This window comes from Anolis sagrei, chromosome 9 (assembly GCF_037176765.1).
Source record: "Anolis sagrei isolate rAnoSag1 chromosome 9, rAnoSag1.mat, whole genome shotgun sequence".
Lineage (NCBI taxonomy): Eukaryota > Metazoa > Chordata > Lepidosauria > Squamata > Dactyloidae > Anolis > Anolis sagrei.
Window position 1 is genome coordinate 7,400,805 of NC_090029.1, and position 18,399 is coordinate 7,419,203.

At 45.9% G+C, this 18,399-nt stretch overlaps 1 protein-coding gene across 2 annotated transcripts in view; it reads left to right on the forward strand.

Annotated features, from left to right (window-relative positions):
• Positions 1-18,399, forward strand: part of THSD4 (thrombospondin type 1 domain containing 4) — a 642,834-nt gene that overhangs the window by 598,011 nt on the left and 26,424 nt on the right. For both annotated transcript variants that reach the window (XM_067471248.1, XM_067471249.1), the window contains one exon: positions 14,899-15,072. In XM_067471248.1, the coding sequence (XP_067327349.1) occupies positions 14,899-15,072 (174 nt within the window). The remainder of the gene's footprint in view (positions 1-14,898; positions 15,073-18,399) is intronic.

Here is an 18,399-nt window from a genome sequence, read left to right on the forward strand (position 1 = left end):
TCTGGTACCTTTGTCCTTTGCAGAACTATAAGTCACCATCCCTTGTTTGGGGGGGGGGGGGGTCATGCTCGGCTTTAGTATTTTGAGACCAGCACAGAGTGGTCTTGATGAATTGCCTAGCAAACGGTCCCATGATTACTGGGGCAGACTAGGCTTCACTGCAAGAGGCCATCCAAACCAAGAGACTATGTGGCATGTTCACTAAAGGTGACCGCCTTCTGCAGGACAATACAGCCGTTCACTACTCATCTGTTGCGCAAATGGAAGAAGCATGCTCCTCTGGCTTTGACATTCTACCACATCCCCCTTATTCCCCCAACCTTCTACCATCGGACTTCCACCTCTTTCCAACAAGGAAGTATGAGTGCTCCAGCTGGAGGTCAGCTGTGACCAGCAGTGCTGTGGAGTTTGAAGAGGCTCGAATGGAGGGCAAAAGAGAGAAACATGCCAAGAGTTTGGCGCATCAAGCCAACCCCGACTGGGACCGCCTTCCACCTGGAAACCAATGCCCTCACTGCGGGAGAAGATGTAGGTCAAGAATAGGGTGCCACAGTCACCTACGGACCCACCGACAGAACACCAACCTTGGAGGACCATCATCCTCGGACTACGAGGGATCACCTAAGTAAGTATTTTTGAAGGGAAAGCATTTTTCAGATGAGGAGACTCTGATTTCCGAAGTCACAACATGGCTTTTGGAGCATGTGTGTGTCCCTCTGTGGCACCCGTGGAGAGAAGGACTCACAACTGGGCCAAGTTTAATAGCTCTCCGTCCACAGGAAGTGGGTCAGGGGAAATCTTTTATGAGCGCCCCTTGTACTTTGAAGACAAACAACAGAGAAGCAAACACTGAGCATGTTACTCCTTAATATTAATGTTTTCCAACATTTGCTACTATGTATATACTATGTACTATGCATGCATACAACTCCCCTGCTGTACCAGCTCCACTGGCTGCTGATCTGCTACCAGGCTCAATTCAAGGTGCTGGCATTGGCCTATAAAGCCCTAAACGGTTCCGGCCCAAGATACCTAACTGACCGCCTCTCGGCCTATGTGCCCACGAGGACTTTGAGATCTTCCAGGGAGGCCCTGCTCTCGATCCCACCTGCGTCACAGGCACGGCTGGCGGGGACGAGAGATAGGGCCTTCTCGGTGGTGGTTCCTCGGCTGTGGAACACCCTTCCCATAGACATCAGACTGGCGCCCTCCCTGTTGATCTTCTGCAAGAAGCTAAAGACCTGGCTGTTTAAGAAGGCATTTGATCAAGAAGTGCAATGACTGGAGATTTGACCATAGGAATGGAACAACGGAAATGATATCGGATTGTGGGTTTGACGATGAGACGATTCGGAATGTAGTAGAAATTTGGTAGTAATGTTGATGTTTGATAAGATGTTTTTGATAATGATGATTGTGGATATCTTGCACTATGTCTTGCAATTTGCACCTGTTTTTATGTTGTACACCGCAATGAGTCGCCCTCGGGCTGAGAATTGCGGTATATAAGAGCAGTAAATAAATAAATAATAAATAAATGTATTGTCGAAGGCTTTCATGGCCGGAATCACTGGGTTGTTGTAGGTTTTCCGGGCTATATGGCCATGTCCTAGAGGCATTTTCTCCTGACGTTTCGCCTGCATCTATGGCAAGCATCCTCAGAGGTAGTGAGATCTGTTGGAAGTAGGAAAATGGGTTTATATGTCTGTGGAAAGACCAGGGTGTGACAAAGGACTGTTGTCTGCTGGAGCTAGGTGTGAATGTTTCAAATGACCACCTTGATTAGCATTTAATGGCTTGGAAGTGCCTGGGGGATTAAATGCTAATCAAGGTGGTCATTTGAAACATTTACACCTAGCTCCAGCAGACAAAAGTCCTTTGCCCCACCCTGGTCTTTCCACAGATATATAAACCCATTTTCCTACTTCCAACAGACCTCAAATCCTCTGAGGATGCTTGCCATAGATGCAGGCGAAACATCAGGAGAGAATGCCTCTAGAACGTGGCCATATAGCCCGGAAAACCTACAACAACCCATTTGCTACTATGTCGGCTGCTGTTTGCTGTCAGCCCTTCCACTTTGATATTTGGTGCTTGGATTTTGAGAGGGCTTCCAAAATGTCTGATGTGGCTGGTTCTCATTTTGCTTCTTTGTGAGCTGTAAATCTATGGTGAAATCTCCCCGCGTAGCGTGAGCCAAGCCTGTATCTTCTTATTTGGTATTTAATTTGAAACCCAATCTGAACAGTGGGCTTGCATGTAGACATACAAAACAGAACGCAGTTGCATTTCTGGAGAACGTCACCTAACAATCTGGTTTCCAGGGTTTCCTTGCTTTTCTTTGAACTTTATTTATTTCTCGTGTCAGGGCAGCCAGTCAATTATATTACATTTCTAACAGAACAAAGCAAACAAACAGAGAAAATACAAAATGTGTGAGTTTGGTAGTTGGTTAAATGTCCTTTGACCAGTATCTGGCCACTTGGAGTGCTTCTGGTGTTGCTGCAAGAAGGTCCACTATTGTGCATGTGGCAGGGCTCAGGTTGCATTGCAGCAGGTGGTCAGTGGTTTGCTCCTCTCCACACTCGCATGTCGAGGATTCCACTTTGTAACCCCATTTCTTGAGGTTGACTCTGCATCTCGTGGTGCCAGAGCGCAGTGTGTTCAGTGCTTTACAAGTCGCCCAGTCCTCTGTGTGCCCAGGGGGGAGTCTCTCATTTGGTATCAGCCATTGGTTGAGGTTCTGGGTTTGAGCCTGCCACTTTTGGACTCTTGCTTGCTGAGGCATTCCAGCGAGTGTCTCTGTAGATCTTAGAAAACTATGTCTGGATTTAAGTCATTGACGTGTTGGCTGATACCCAAACAGGGGATGAGCTGGAGATGTCTCTGCCTTGGTCCTTTCACTATTGGCTGCCACTTCCCGGCGGAAGTCAGGTGGTGCAATACCGGCTAGACAGTGTGATTTCTCCAGTGGTGTAGGGCGCAGACACCCCGTGATAATGCGGCATGTCTCATTAAGAGCCACATCTACTGTTTTAGCGTGGTGAGATGTGTTCCACACTGGGCATGCATAAGCAGCGGAGTAGCACAGCGCAAGGGCAGATGTCTTCACTGTATCTGGTTGTGATCCCCAGGTTGTGCCAGTCAGCTTTCTTTGAGCTGCGAATGAAGGAGGGGGAAATGCTTCAGATTTCCAAAAGCACATGACCTTGACATCGGATACTATTGTTTGCAAGAGGAAGTACCTGCAATAAATGTATTGGTGTCAGGATTTTCTCCTTCTCTGGGAGACAGAATGGGATAGTGATAACAAGAAACAGGATCCATTTTCAGTTTAGGGGTGAAATGTATTTGACTGCTAAGCGATTAATATTTTCAGACCATGGAAAGTCACAGTGTTCAGCAAGAAAACATCTGATTCTGTGCTTTGAATCCCAGCTTGTTACTTTGAGTCACAGTGTGAGTCCTAGAAATTCAGGACTACTGTGCCTGGATCAAAGGAAGTCAGAGTATTTTTTTTATTTATTTATCTACGGTATTTATATTCTACCCTTCTTATTTATTTATTTATTTATTTACTTACTTACTTACTTTATTTATATACCGCTCTTCTCAGCCCTCAGGCGACTCAAAGCGGTGAACAACATCACTACAAAACATCACGAGACAAGTATAGGGCAATTACAAACAATTGTAACATAAATCATTAAACATCCGTGTAACAATCATTAGCGCCTCAACAGTAAAATCAGAATCCAGTCTCATCATCCATTATTCCGTATTCCTATGTTCAATTACACTGTTTAATCAAATTCTTGTTCAAACAGCCAGGTCTTCACTTTCCTCCGAAATGCCAGCAGGGAGGGGGCCGAACTGATATCTGCAGGCAGGACGTTCCACAGCCGAGGGGCCACCACTGAGAAGGCCCTGTCTCTCGTCCCCGCCAAGTGTGCCTGTGATGCAGGCGGGACAGAGAGCAGGGCCTCCCCAGATGATCCTAGTGTCCTAGTCGGTTCATAGGAGGAGATGCGTTCGGAGAGGTAAGTAGGGCCAGAACCGTTTAGGGCTTTATAGGCTAATGCCAGCACTTTGAATTGTGCCCGGTAGCAAACTGGCAGCCAGTGGAGCTGGCGCAACAGAGTAGTATGCTCCCTGAGTGCCGCTCCTGTTAGCAACCTGGCTGCCGAACACTGGACCATTTGAAGCTTCCGAGCAGTCTTCAAAGGCAACCCCATGTAGAGAGCGTTGCAGTAGTCTAAGTGGGATGTAACCAGAGCGTGGACCACCGTGGCCAAGTCAGACTTCCCAAGGTACGGGCGCAGCTGACACACAAGTTTTAACTGTGCGAATGCTCCCCTCATCACCGCTGAAACCTGGGGTTCAAGGCTCAGCGACGAGTCCAGGATCACTCCCAAGCTGCGAACCTGCGTCTTCAGGGGGAGTGTGACCCCGTCCAACACAGGCTGTAACCCTATGCCCTGTTCGGCTTTACGACTGACCAAGAGTACCTCTGTCTTGTCTGGATTCAATTCCAATTTGTTGGCCCTCATCCAGACCGTTACAGCGGCCAGGCACCGGTTCAGGACCTGAGCAGCCTCCTTAGTAGTGGGTGGAAAGGAGTGACAGAGTTGGACATCATCCGCGTACAGATGACACCGTACCCCGAAACTCCGGATGATCTCACCCAGCGGCTTCATGTAGATATTAAACAACATGGGAGACAGTATTGAGCCCTGAGGAACTCCACACGACAAGGGTTGTGGGGTTGAACAGGTGTCTCCCAATAACACCTTCTGGGAGCGACCCTCCAGGAATGACCGGAGCCACTGTAAAACAGTGCCCCCGAGACCCATCCCTGCAAGGCGCTCCAGAAGGATACCGTGGTTGACGGTATCGAAGGCCGCTGAGAGGTCCAGCAGCACCAACAGGGACACACTCCCCCTGTCGAGCTCCCGGCGCAGATCATCCACTAAGGCGCCCAAGACTGTCTCAGTTCCATGTCCCGGTCTGAAACCAGACTGTGCCAAATCCAGATAATCCGTGTCTCCCAAGAATACCTGGAGTTGCGAGGCCACCACGCGTTCCAGGACTTTGCCCAAAAAGGGAAGATTGGAAACTGGCCAGAAGTTGTCAAATTTAGTGGGGTCCAGTGATGGTTTTTTCAACAGCGGTTTTATTATAGCTTGTTTTAAGCTCGCTGGAATCTTGCCTTCCCGGAGGGAGGCATTAACCACCACCTCAACCCACTCAGCCAATCCCCCTCTGGCCTCCTTTAGATTTTGCCCTTCTCACCCTGCAGGGGACTCGGGGCAGATTACAATGCACATATACATGGCAAACGTTCAGTGCCATCAGACATACAGCATATATAGACAGACACAGAGGCAACATTCCAGCTTTCCGGCTTTGATTCCAGCCACATGGGGAGCTGCTGCTTCACCATCCACTTGTGACACCGAGTCCTTGTTGGAGTACTTCCTCATTCTTACACACACTTCTGGAAGGTTTTATGGTGTCGTAAATTGGTTAAAGTAGCCCCCCTGCATAAAATGGTGCCTAAATTTCCTACTTGACAGATTCAACTGTCTTTCGGGCTACATAGGTCAACAGCAAGCTAGACTATTAATGGTCAGGAGCTCATATCTTTTGTCAGTAGTGATTTTATGCAGCTGGCTACTAACTAGCTGTGCCACCTCTCGTAGTTCTGAAACATTTCTGCTGTACAAAACTATTAAAAAAATTCAGTATTGGCTGATCAGTCAGAGAGGTTTACATCAGCGTATGGGTCATGAACTATTGTGTATGATCCCCTAGATATGTTTTACTTTGGGCTCAATTCAGACCTCGACCTGGTTCCCTGTTCCATCCTAGGGATGGAGATGTGTTGGACTATAGCTCCCACAATCCTTTGCAATTGACTATAACTGATTGTTGTTGCTGCAGTAACAACAACAACAACAACAGCAATGCAAAGACCAGACAAATCTGGATTTATATCACCAGCTAACCCATGATAGTTTTCTATAGTCTGTGTGTGAGCTCTTAGTTTGGGCTCAGTGCAGACCTAGACCTGGTTCCCTGTTCCATCCTAGGGATGGAGATGTGTTGGACTACAGCTCCCACAATCCTTTCCCATTGACTGGGAAAGGTGGCTGGGAGTCATTAAGGTCACTACTGACAAAAGGGTCATGAGTTCAAAGCCAGTCCAGGTCGGAGTGAGCTTCTGACCAATTTGTGTAGCTAGCTGTCTCAACCTTTACAGCCCAAAAGACAGTTGCATCTGTCAAGTAGAAAATTTAGGTACCGCTTATGCGGGGAGGCTAATTTACAACCCCATAAAAATCTCCAGCAAGCATTGCAAAGAATGAGGAAGTACTTCATCAGTGTCAGAAATGGACTGTGAAGTGATAGCTCCCCTGTTGGTCAGAATACCCTCATGAAAAAGCTGGTATGTTAAATAGCCTCTGTGTGTCTGTCTATTAGGCTTGGGTGGTTTCGTTCGTTAATTTCGTAATTCGTTATTAATTCGTATTTAAATTAGCTTACGATCCAATATTGAGCCATGCAGGAATAGTGTGAGGAGTAAATTAGATTCGAAACATTTTTTTCAATTTATTTCGTAATTATTTCTTAATTATTTCGTAATTATTTTGTAATTATTTTCCCATGTCTGGTGCAAGTTTTATAGTTGTTGTTTGTTTTATCACACCAACAGTCAACAACAGAGGGAGAGGGAAGCTTCAGAAGTTCCCCCTGTCCCATTTGGAGGTTTTTTTAGCATATTGCGCAATCGCGTCCGCCATTAACGAATCGATTCGTAATTTTACGAAATTTCATATATTTCAAAATTTTTAAAAGGAAAATTTTAGAATTATTAAAAAAAACGTAACGCAAGGGTCCCCTAAAAACGAAACGACTTTAGAACCAAATTTTTCCATGGTTACCCAAGCCTAGTAGCTAGCTGTCAACCTTTACAGCCCAAAAGACAGTTGCATCTGTCAAGTAGAAAATTTAGGTACCGCTTATGCGGGGAGGCTAATTTACAACCCCATAAAAATCTCCAGCAAGCATTGCAAAGAATGAGGAAGTACTTCATCAGTGTCAGAAATGGACACGAGGAAGAACTTCCTGACTGTGAGAGCCGTTCAGCAGTGGAACTCTCTGCCCCGGAGTGTGGTGGAGGCATTTAAACAGAGGCTGGATGGCCATCTGTCAGGGGTGATTTGAATGCAATATTCCTGCTTCTTGGCAGGGGCTTGGACTGGATGACCCATGAGGTCTCTTCCAACTCTTTGATTCTAGGATTCTATGTATTCTATGACTGTGAAGCAACAGCTTCCCTGGTGGTCAGAATACCTTCATGAAAAAGCTGGAATGTTAAATAGCCTCTGTGTGTCTGTCTATATATGTTGTGTGTCTATGGCATTGAATGTTTGCCATGTATATGTACATTGTAATCCGCCCTGAGTCCTCTGCGGTGTGAGAAGGGCGGAATATAAATACTGTAAATAAGTAAATAAATAAATAAAGGATGGGTTTGGTGTGAGTTGAACACCGAGGTATCTGAACGATCAGCTTCCCTGCCTCCCTCCATCAGACCAAACATGAGGAAGAACTTCCTGACTGTGAGAGCCATTCAGCAGTGGAACTCTCTGCCTCGGAGTGTGGTGGAGGCTCCTTCTTTGGAAGCTTTTAAACAGAGGCTGGATGGCCATCTGTCAGGGGTGATTTGAATGCAATATTCCTGCTTCTTGGCAGAATGGGGTTGGACTGGATGGCCCATGAGGTCTCTTCCAACTCTTTGATTCTATGATTCTATGAAAAAGCTGGAATGTTAAATAGCCTCTGTGTGTCTGTCTATATATGCTGTGTGTCTGTGGCACACCTGGAATATTGTGTCCAATTCTGGGCACCACAATTCAAGAGAGATATTGAGAAGCTGGAATGTGTCCAGAGGAGGGCGACTCAAATGATCAAGGGTCTGGATAACAAGCCCCATGAGGAGCGGCTTAAGGAGCTGGGCATGTTTAGCCTGAAGAAGAGAAGGCTGAAAAGAGATATGATAGCCGTGTATAAATATGTGAGAGGAAGTCACAGGGAGGAGGGAGCAAGCTTGTTTTCTGCTTCCTTGGAGACTAAGATGTGGAACAATGGCTTCAAACTACAAGAGAGGAGATTCCATCTGAACATTAGGAAGAACTTCCTGACTGTGAGAGCCGTTCAGCAGTGGAACTCTCTGCCCCGGAGTGTGGTGGAGGCTCCTTCTTTGGAAGCTTTTAAACAGAGGCTGGATGGCCATCTGTCGGGGGTGATTTGAATGCAATATTCCTGCTTCTTGGCAGAATGGCTGTGTGTCTGTCTATATATGTTGTGCGTCTATGGCATGGAATGTTTGCCATGTATATGTACATTGTAATCCGCCCTGAGTCCTCTGCGGTGTGAGAAGAGCGGAATATAAATACTGTAAATAAGTAAGTAAATAAATAAATAAATAAAGGATGGGTTTGGTGTGAGTTGAACACCGAGGTATCTGAAAGGTCAGCTTCCCTGCCTCCCTCCATCAGAACTTCCTGACTGTGAGAGCCGTTCAGCAGTGGAACTCTCTGCCCCGGAGTGTGGTGGAGGCTCCTCCTTTGGAAGCTTTTAAACAGAGGCTGGATGGCCATCTGTCAGGGGTGATTTGAATGCAATATTCCTGCTTCTTGGCAGAATGGGGTTGGACTGGATGGCCCAGGAGGTCTCTTCCAACTCTTTGATTCTATGATTCTATGAAGTGCCCTCCGCCACTTTCAATGCAATAATACTCCGCACAGTGCCATCCATTCATCCCCTAGGAATGTTCCATAATATTTTTCCTGCCGCACTTGCGTTGCCACTAATGAAATTATACACACTCGCGCAGGATTGCGAAACGCCAGATCTGGCACATGTCTGGGGCCACGTAACAAATGCTTTTTTGTGGCTTTCGCTCCAATGCGAAATATAATATAAACGCTTGTAACTGTTTAAATTCAATTATGCGCACGGCTTTCGGCAGCCAGCACCTCTGGTTCTTTTCCCCCTTCACTTTTAATAATCCCACCATTCCCCAAATCAAATGCAGCTTTCTTTTCCTACCCGCAAAAGAGAGCGAGAGAAAAGACAATGCAGAGAAGGAGAAGAGGTGGTCCTCAATATGTTATCTGACTCAGTGGTTTGTTCTTCTCCGCACTCGCATGTCGAGGATTCCACTTTGTAGCCCCATTTCTGAAGGTTGGCTCTGCATCTCGTGGTGCCAGAGCGCAGTCTGTTCAGCGCCTTCCAATTCGCCCAGTCCTCTGTGTGCCCAGGGGGAAGTCTCTCATCTGGTATCAGCCATTGGTTGAGGTTCTGGGTTTGGGCCTGCCACTTTTGGACTCTCGCTTGCTGAGGTGTTCCAGCGAGTGTCTCTGTAGATCTTAGGAAACTATGTCTAAATTTAAGTCGTTGACGTGCTGGCTGATACCCAAACAGGGGATGAGCTTTCACTAGTGGCTAGAGGTGATTGGTCTTGCAATCCCACACAGCATTACATCTCAGCCTTGAATAAAGGATAATAGTAAGTATGTTGTGCACTTCGCTTACACTTAGGCGATCTCTCGTAGCACGAGGATGATGGTCCTCCAAGCCTGGTGTCTTAGCGGTGGGTTTGTAGATGGCTGTGGAAGCTCTTCTCCACACTCGCATGTTGTGGACTCCACTTTGTTGTTCCATTTCTGAAGATTGGCTTTGCACCTTGTGGTGCCAGCACGTAGTCTGTTCAGCGCCTTCCAAGTCACCTAGTCTTCTGTGTGCCCAGGAGGGAGTCTCTCATCCAGTCTCAGCCACTGATTGATTCCGGGTTTTAGCCTGCCACTTTTGGACTCTTGGTTGCTGATGTGTTCCTGCAGGTATCTCTGTAGATCTTAGGAAGCTGTCTCTTGATTTAAGGTGTTGGCTGATATCCAAACAGAGGATGATCCAGATGTTTGCAGGATGTTTGCAGAGTAGCAAAGCACAAGGGCAGATGTCTTCACTGAATCTGGTTGTGATCCTCAGGTTGTGCCAGCCAGCTTTCGTATGATGTTATTTCTATCGCCCACTTTTTGCTTGATGTTCAGGCAGTGCTTCTTGTAAGTCAGAGCATGGTCCAGGGTAACTCCCAGATATTTGGGTGTGCTGCAGTGCTCCAGTGGGATTCCTTCCCAGGTCATCCTCAAAGCTCGAGATGCTTGTCTGTACTTAAGATGGAAAGTAGAACAGACAAGCATCACGAACTCTTTTGGGCGCTTCTTTGGAGGGATTTGCGGTTACATAAAACCTTGTGAAACTCTGGAGTGTTGGGAACATGTTTTGAAAAGGTGTCAGAGACCCAGCCTTTGCTTCCCACTGTGCACAGCAAGCTCAATGTGGAAACTGGCCCAATCCTTTTTCCCCTCCACATCCTTGGCAAAAAGTCCTTGGTTTTCTTCTTCTTTCAGAAGGAAAACAAGTCCATGCCCCCCTCTGGGTCTGGGACGTATTTGTGGGCGATGGCACATAGAGTGTATGATGAGCCAGACTCACATCAACGGTCTCCAAGTCACAAGGGCCTATGAAGCAATTATGAGGAGAACGGAGCCAACGAGCACTAAAACTTTTCTGATTCATGCCCCTACCTCAACACTCGTGGAGTTTGGGGGAAAAGTCTTTGACATTTGGGAGCTGTAGTTACTGGGATTTATAGTTCAACTACAATCAAAGAGCATTCTGAGTGCCACCAAAGATGGAATTGAACCAAACCTGGCACACAGAACTCTCATGATCTACAGAAAATACAGGAAGGGTTTGGTGGGCATTGACCTTGAGTTTTGGAGTTGTAGTTCACTTACATCCAGAGAGCACTGTGAACTCAAGCAACTATCGATCTGGACCAAACTTGGCACGAATCCTCAATATGCCCACATGTTAACACTGCTGGAGTTTGGGGAAAATAGACCTTGACATTTGGGAGTTGTAGTTGCTGGGAATTACAATCAAAGACTTAATATGCCCAAACATGAACACTCGTGGAGTTTGGGGGGAAAGACTTTGACATTTGGGATTTATAGTTCACCTACAATTAAAGAGCATTCTGAGTGCCACCAAAGATGGAATTGAACCAAACTTGGCACACAGGACTCCCATGATCAACAGAAAGCACTGGAAGTGTTTGGTGGGCATTGACCTTGAGTTTTGGAGTTGTAGTTCACTTACATCCAGAGAGCACTGTGGACTCAAGCAATTATAGATCTGGACCAAACTTGGCACGAATCCTCAATATGCCCAAATGTGAACACTGGTGGAGTTTGGGGAAATAGACCTTGACATTTGGGAGTTGTAGTTGCTGGGAATTACAATCAAAGAGCATTCTGAACCCCATCAATAGTTGAGAAAGTATTCACTGAAGACCTCACTACCTCTGAGGATGCTTGCCATAGATGCAGGCGAAACGTCAGGAGAAATGCCTCTAGAACATGGCTCTATAGCCCGAAAAAACCCACAAGAACCTATTCACTGAAGGTTTCTCCTTTCCTTGGAGAAATGTCCATCCTTGTTCTCAACCCACATATGGGTTGATTAAAGTCAACCTTGAAGAAAATAATAGAAACCATGGCTAGCATTGTGTGGGGCAGTTACAGATTCGTAACTAGGAGGTCTAAATCTAAAATTATTCTTTGTTCATTTATATTATGTGATTGCTTTGGTTGCCATCATTTCATTACTGTAATATTCCTGAACTTCCCATGGATGTTGTGGTTAATTGTGAGCCCTATTGAAATGACTTACCCCTGTCTGAAGTTACCATAGAGTGACTCCTGAGGAACATTAATTGAGGAAAATATGGGATAGAAAGAACAATGACAACAATTACTCCTGGTCAGTCGCAAGGCCGAACAGGGCATAGGGTTACAGCCTGTGTTAGACAGGGTCACACTCCCCCTGAAGACGCAGGTTCGCAGCTTGGGAGTGATCCTGGATTCATCGCTGAGCGTGGATCTCCAGGTTTCGGTGGTGACCAGGGGAGCATTTGCACAATTAAAACTTGTGCACCAGCTGCGCCCATATCTTGGGAAGTCTGACTTGGCTACAGTGGTCCATGCTCTGGTTACATCCCGTATAGACTACTGCAATGCACTCTACATGGGGTTGCCTTTGAAGACTGCCTGGAAGCTTCAAATGGTCCAGCGTACGGCAGCCAGGTTGCTAACAGGAGCTGGGCTCAGGGAGTATACAACTCCCCTGTTGAATCAGCTCCACTGGCTGCCAGTCTGCTACCGGGCTCAATTCAAAGTGCTGGCTTTAGCCTATAAAGCCCTAAACGGTTCCAGCCCAGCCTATCTGGGAGGGATAGCCAATACTCCAGAGGACAGGAGCAGGATTCAAAACGATCTTGACAAATTAGAGAGATGGGCCAAAATTAACAAAATGAAGTTCAACAGTGACATATGCAAGATACTCCACTTTGGCAGGAAAAACAAAATGCAAAGATACAAAATGGGGGATGCCTGGCTCGAGAGCAGTACGTGTGAAAAAGATCTTGGAGTCCTCGTGGACAACAAGTTAAACACGAGCCAACAATGTGATGCGGCAGCAAAAAAAGCCAATGGGATTTTGGCCTGCATCAAGAGGACCATAGTGTCTACATCTAGGGAAGTAATGCTACCCCTTTATTCTGCTTTGGTTAGACCACACCTGGAATACTGTGTCCAATTCTGGGCACCACAATTGAAGAGAGATATTGACAAGCTGGAATGTGTCCACAGGAAGAGGGCGACTCAAATGATAAAAGGTCTGGAGAACAAGCCCTATGAGGAGCGGCTTAAGGAGCTGGGCATGTTTAGCCTGAAGAAGAGAAGGCTGAGAGGAGACATGATAGCCATGTATAAATATGTGAGAGGAAGCCACAGGGAGGAGGGAGCAAGCTTGTTTTCTGCTTCCTTGGAGACTAGGACGCGGAACAATGGCTTCAAACTACAAGAGAGGAGATTCCATCTGAACACGAGGAAGAACTTCCTAACTGTGAGAGCCGTTCAGCAGTGGAACTCTCTGCCCCGGAGTGTGGTGGAGGCTCCTTCTTTGGAAGCTTTTAAACAGAGGCTGGATGGCCATCTGTCAGGGGTGATTTGAATGCAATATTCCTGCTTCTTGGCAGGGGGTTGGACTGGATGGTCCATGAGGTCTCTTCCAACTCTTTGATTCTATGATTCTATGATCTATCTGAATGCCTAGAATCATAGAATCAAAGAGTTGGAAGAGACCTCATGGGCCATCCAGTCCAACCCCTTGCCAAGAAGCAGGAATATTGCATCTCTCCCTATGAACCCCCCCCCCCCCCCCAGGAACCTAAGATCATCTGGGGAGGCCCTGCTCTCAATCCCGCCTGCTTTGCAGGCACGTCTGACGGGGATGAGAGACAGGGCCTTCTCAGTGGTGGCCCCCCGGCTGTGGAACTCCCTCCCTGGGGATACTAGATCAGCCCCCTCCCTCCTGACTTTCTGAAAAAGAGTAAAAACTTGGCTCTTCGAGCAAGCATTCGGAACCCCAGAGTAAACAGACAAACTAGAGTTGGAAATTGACCCAGGAACAGCCAAGACAATGTAACGGATGAAGATTTGAACGAGAGGACATAGTTTCTTTTTAAATTGTTATTATGCACTGTCGTTTATGTTTCATAGAATCATAGAATCATAAAATCAAAGAGTTGGAAGAGACCTCATGGGCCATCCAGTCCAACCCCATTCTGCCAAGAAGCAGGAATATTGCATTCAAATCACCCCTGACAGATGGCCATCCAGCCTCTGCTTAAAAGCTTCCAAAGGAGGAGCCTCCACCACACTCCGGGGCAGAGAGTTCCACTGCTGAACGGCTCTCACAGTCAGGAAGTTCTTCCTAATGTTCAGGTGGAATCTCCTCTCTTGTAGTTTGAAGCCACTGTTCCGCGCCCTAGTCTCCAAGGAAGCAGAAAACAAGCTTGCTCCCTCCTCCCTGAGGCTTCCTCTCACATATTTATACATGGCTATCATATCTTCTCTCAGCCTTCTCTTCTTCAGGCTAAACATGCCCAGCTCCTTAAGCTGCTCCTCATAGGGCTTGTTCTCCAGAGCCTTGATCATTTTAGTCGCCCTCCTCTGGACACATTCCAGCTTGTCAATATCTCTCTTGAATTGTGGTGCCCAGAATTGGACACAATATTCCAGGTGTGGTCTAACCAAAGCAGAATAGAGGGGTAGAATGACTTCCCTGGATCTAGACACTAGGCTCCTATTGATGCAGGCCAAAATCCCATTGGGTTTTTTTGCCGCCACATCACATTGTTGGCTCATGTTGAACTTGTTGTCCACAAGGACTCCAAGATCTTTTTCACACGTACTGCTCTCAAGCCAGGCATCCCCCATTCTGTATCTTTGCATTGTGTTTTTCCTGCCAAAGTGGAGTATCTTGCATTTGTCACTGTTGAACTTCATTTTGTTAGTTTTGGCCCATCTCTCTAATCTGTCAAGATCGTTTTGAATCCTGCTCCTGTCCTCTGGACTATTGGCTATCCCTCCTATTTTGGTGTCATCTGCAAACTTGATGATCATGCCTTCTAGCCCTTCATCTAAGTCGTTAATAAAGATGTTGAACATGTTTAATTGCACTTAATGTTTTTGCTTTATCAATGTATGTATTTTGTTTCGGCATCGAATTGTGCTGACTGAGTCGCCTTCAGGCTGAAATGGGCAGGATAGAAATAATGTAAATAAATAAATAATAAATAAATTACAATATCTGTATAGCATGGGATGGGAAACTGGAGAGACTTTTGAGCAGAAAAGTTCTGCCTTCCCCCAAAATAGCCACAGGGCTGATGGAGGTCTTTGTTTTCTTTTGCCGTAACAGTGCTCAGCTGAATGTGGCACCGGCGTCCGGACACGTTCCGTCATCTGCATGACGAACCACATCAGTAGTTTGCCGCTCGAAGGCTGCGGACACAACCGGCCGCCGGAAACAACCCCGTGCGACAATGGCCCGTGTTTGGGGAAAGTGGAATGGTTTGCTGGGAGCTGGAGCCAGGTATGTATCAGGTATTGGATACAAGCATTGCATATCGTGTAGGCTACACAACTCCAATGTAGGAGGATTTCAGCTATGACTTGGAGATGAGAACCTCGAAGCAACCTTGGCCATTGTCTGAAAGAGTTTGACTTTCTCATGGTTATCTGGTGACTATGTAGTTTTGACTTCAGATTTCCCAGAGTTTGACCCAACACTCAAACCATTATACCATTCAGGCTTTCTTTATTATTGAATAGTGTATCGGAGGAGCCACTGCTCACCTGCTTTCTCCTTTCTCCAGCTCTGAGAAGGTCCACCTCACAGTCTCTCCATGGCAACTCTCTGATCATCTGGGAGGGAATTATTATTATTATTATTATTATTATTATTATTATATCTATATATATAAAAATGTAATGTTCGTTTGTGCTATTCACAGAACTCAGAAACCACTGCGTCAGTTGACACCAAATTTGGACACTATGTCCCTAACAACCCAATGTATGTTGTCCACTCAAAAAACAAAAAAAAACAAAACAAAAACAAAAACCAAAAGCAGAAAGGACTTTTAAACTGAATGTCAGAGAAGCCAGAGAAGCCAGTTATAAACCAGAGAAGGAAGGAATTTCCTGGCCTGGGCTCAAGCCAAAGAAGCCAGTTTTAAAGCCAGTTTTAAACCAGAGAAGGAAGGAATTTCCTGGACTCGGCTCAAGCCAGAGAAGCCAGTTATAAACCAGAGAAGGAAGGAATTTCCTGGCCTGGGCTCAAGCCAAAGAAGCCAGTTTTAAAGCCAGAGAAACCAGTTTTAAACCAGAGAAGGAAGGAATTTCCTGGCCTGGGCTCAAGCCAAAGAAGCCAGTTTTAAAGCCAGAGAAGCCAGTTTTAAACCAGAGAAGGAAGGAATTTCCTGGTCTGGGTTCAAGCCAAAGAAACCAGTTTTAAAGCCAGAGAAACCAGTTTTAAACCAGAGAAGGAAGGAATTTCCTGGCCTGGGCTCAAGCCAGAGAAGCCAGTTTTAAAACAGAGAAGGAAGGAATTTCCTGGCCTGTGCTCAAGCCAAAGAAACCGGTTTTAAAGCCAGAGAAGCCAGTTTTAAAATAGAGAAGGAAGGAATTTCCTGGCCTCGACTCAAGCCAAAGAAGCCAGTTTTAAAGCCAGAGAAGCCAGTTTTAAACCAGAGAAGGAAGGAATTTCCTGGCCTGGGCTCAAGCCAAAGAAGCCAGTTTTAAAGCCAGAGAAGTCAGTTTTAAACCAGAGAAGGAAGGAATTTCCTGGCCTGTGCTCAAGCCAAAGAAACCGGTTTTAAAGCCAGAGAAGCCAGTTTTAAACCAGAGAAGGAAGGAATTTCCTGGCCTGGGCTCAAGCCAGAGAAACCAGTTTTAAACCAGAGAAGGAAGGAATTTCCTGGCCTGGGCTCAAGCCAGAGAAACCAGTTTTAAACCAGAGAAGGAAGGAATTTCCTGGCCTGGGCTCAAGCCAGAGAAACCAGTTTTAAACCGGAGAAGGAAGGAATTTCCTGGCCTCGGCTCAAGCCAGAGAAGCCAGTTTTAAACCGGAGAAGGAAGGAATTTCCTGGCCTGGGCTCAAGCCAGATAAACCAGTTTTAAAGCCAGAGAAACCAGTTTTAAACCAGAGAAGGAAGGAATTTCCTGGCTTGGGCTCAAGCCAGAGAAACCAGTTTTAAACCAGAGAAGGAAGGAATTTCCTGGCCTGGGCTCAAGCCAGAGAAACCAGTTTTAAACCAGAGAAGGAAGGAATTTCCTGGCCTGGGCTCAAGCCAGAGAAACCAGTTTTAAACCAGAGAAGGAAGGAATTTCCTGGCCTGGGCTCAAGCCAGAGAAACCAGTTTTAAACCGGAGAAGGAAGGAATTTCCTGGCCTGGGCTCAAGCCAAAGAAGCCAGTTTTAAAGCCAGAGAAGCCAGTTTTAAACCAGAGAAGGAAGGAATTTCCTGGCCTGGGCTCAAGCCAGAGAAGTCAGTTTTAAACCAGAGAAGAAAGGAATTTCCTGGCCTGGGCTCAAGCCAGAGAAACCAGTTTTAAAGCCAGAGTAGCCAGTTTTAAACCAGAGAAGGAAGGAATTTCCTCCACTTGCTTTTCCCCACTTCTGGAGTAAAACAACTACTTTCAAAGGAAAGACCACCCAATGAAACGGGAAATAACACTTTCAAACCATTGATGAAAGGATTCAGACGTCTTGGAAGTTTCTAAAAGTTTTGAACATTTTTTCTGTGACAATCGGGGTTGACTTTAGAATAGAACCACCAGCGCCCCTTACATCTGAAACGAGTTTTGAAACATTTTTTGTGGATTAACCAAGCCTAATAATGAAGGGTCTGTGTACCAATTTTGGTCCAGCCCCATCAAGCCATGTAAGAGCCTTTGTAGAGCAAACAAACATACATACATATTTTGACTTCTATATATTATATATACATAATACATATAAATTAATTGACAGTATTTTGAGCCTGCCATTTATTGAAAGATCTCTGGGCAGCTTAATGAGAACTATTTAGACATGAGACAATAAAAACGTACAATAGTAAAATATATATATAACCGTAACATTGTAAGCATATTAAAAGTTGCTTAATTGGAAAAAGCTGGCATCGGTGCAATCATATATCAAAGCTGTACTTTCAAATATGTTGGGAGTTGGAGCTGTTGGGGTCAAAATAACCCTCACTTGGGATGTTTCCACCATAAATATAGGAGAGTGCTAGAAGCAAACTTCATACCCAGCAAAAGCTTACGTGTGGCGGGCCAGGACATCTGCTAGGAAGTAGTAGCTAGCCAATAGTGAAAGGACCAAGGCAGAGACATCACTGGCCCATCTTCTGTTTGGATATCAGCCAGCACACCAATGCCTTAAATCAAGAAATAGTTTTCTAAGATATACAGAGATACTTGCAGGAACACCTCAGCAAGCGAGAGTCCAAAAGTGGCAGGTGAAAACCCGGAACCTCAAGACATGACTGAGACAATATGAGATACTCTCTCCTGGGCACACAGAAGACTGGGCAGCTTGGAAGCACAGAGCAGATCTTGCTCTGGCACCATGAGATGCAGAGCCAAACTTAAGAAAAGGGGCCACAAAGTGGAGTCCATGACATGCGAGTGTGTAGAAGATCAAACCACAGACCACCTACTACAATGCAGCCTGAGCCCTGCCACATGCACAATGGAGGGCTTCCTTACAGCAACACCAGAGGCACTCCGAGTACCCAGCTACTGGTCAAAGGACATTTAATATAATTGCTAAATTATGTGGGTTTTTTTTAAAAAAAAATACATTACAACTGATATGATAAACCTATATCAATAAAAATGTAATGTTCGTTTGT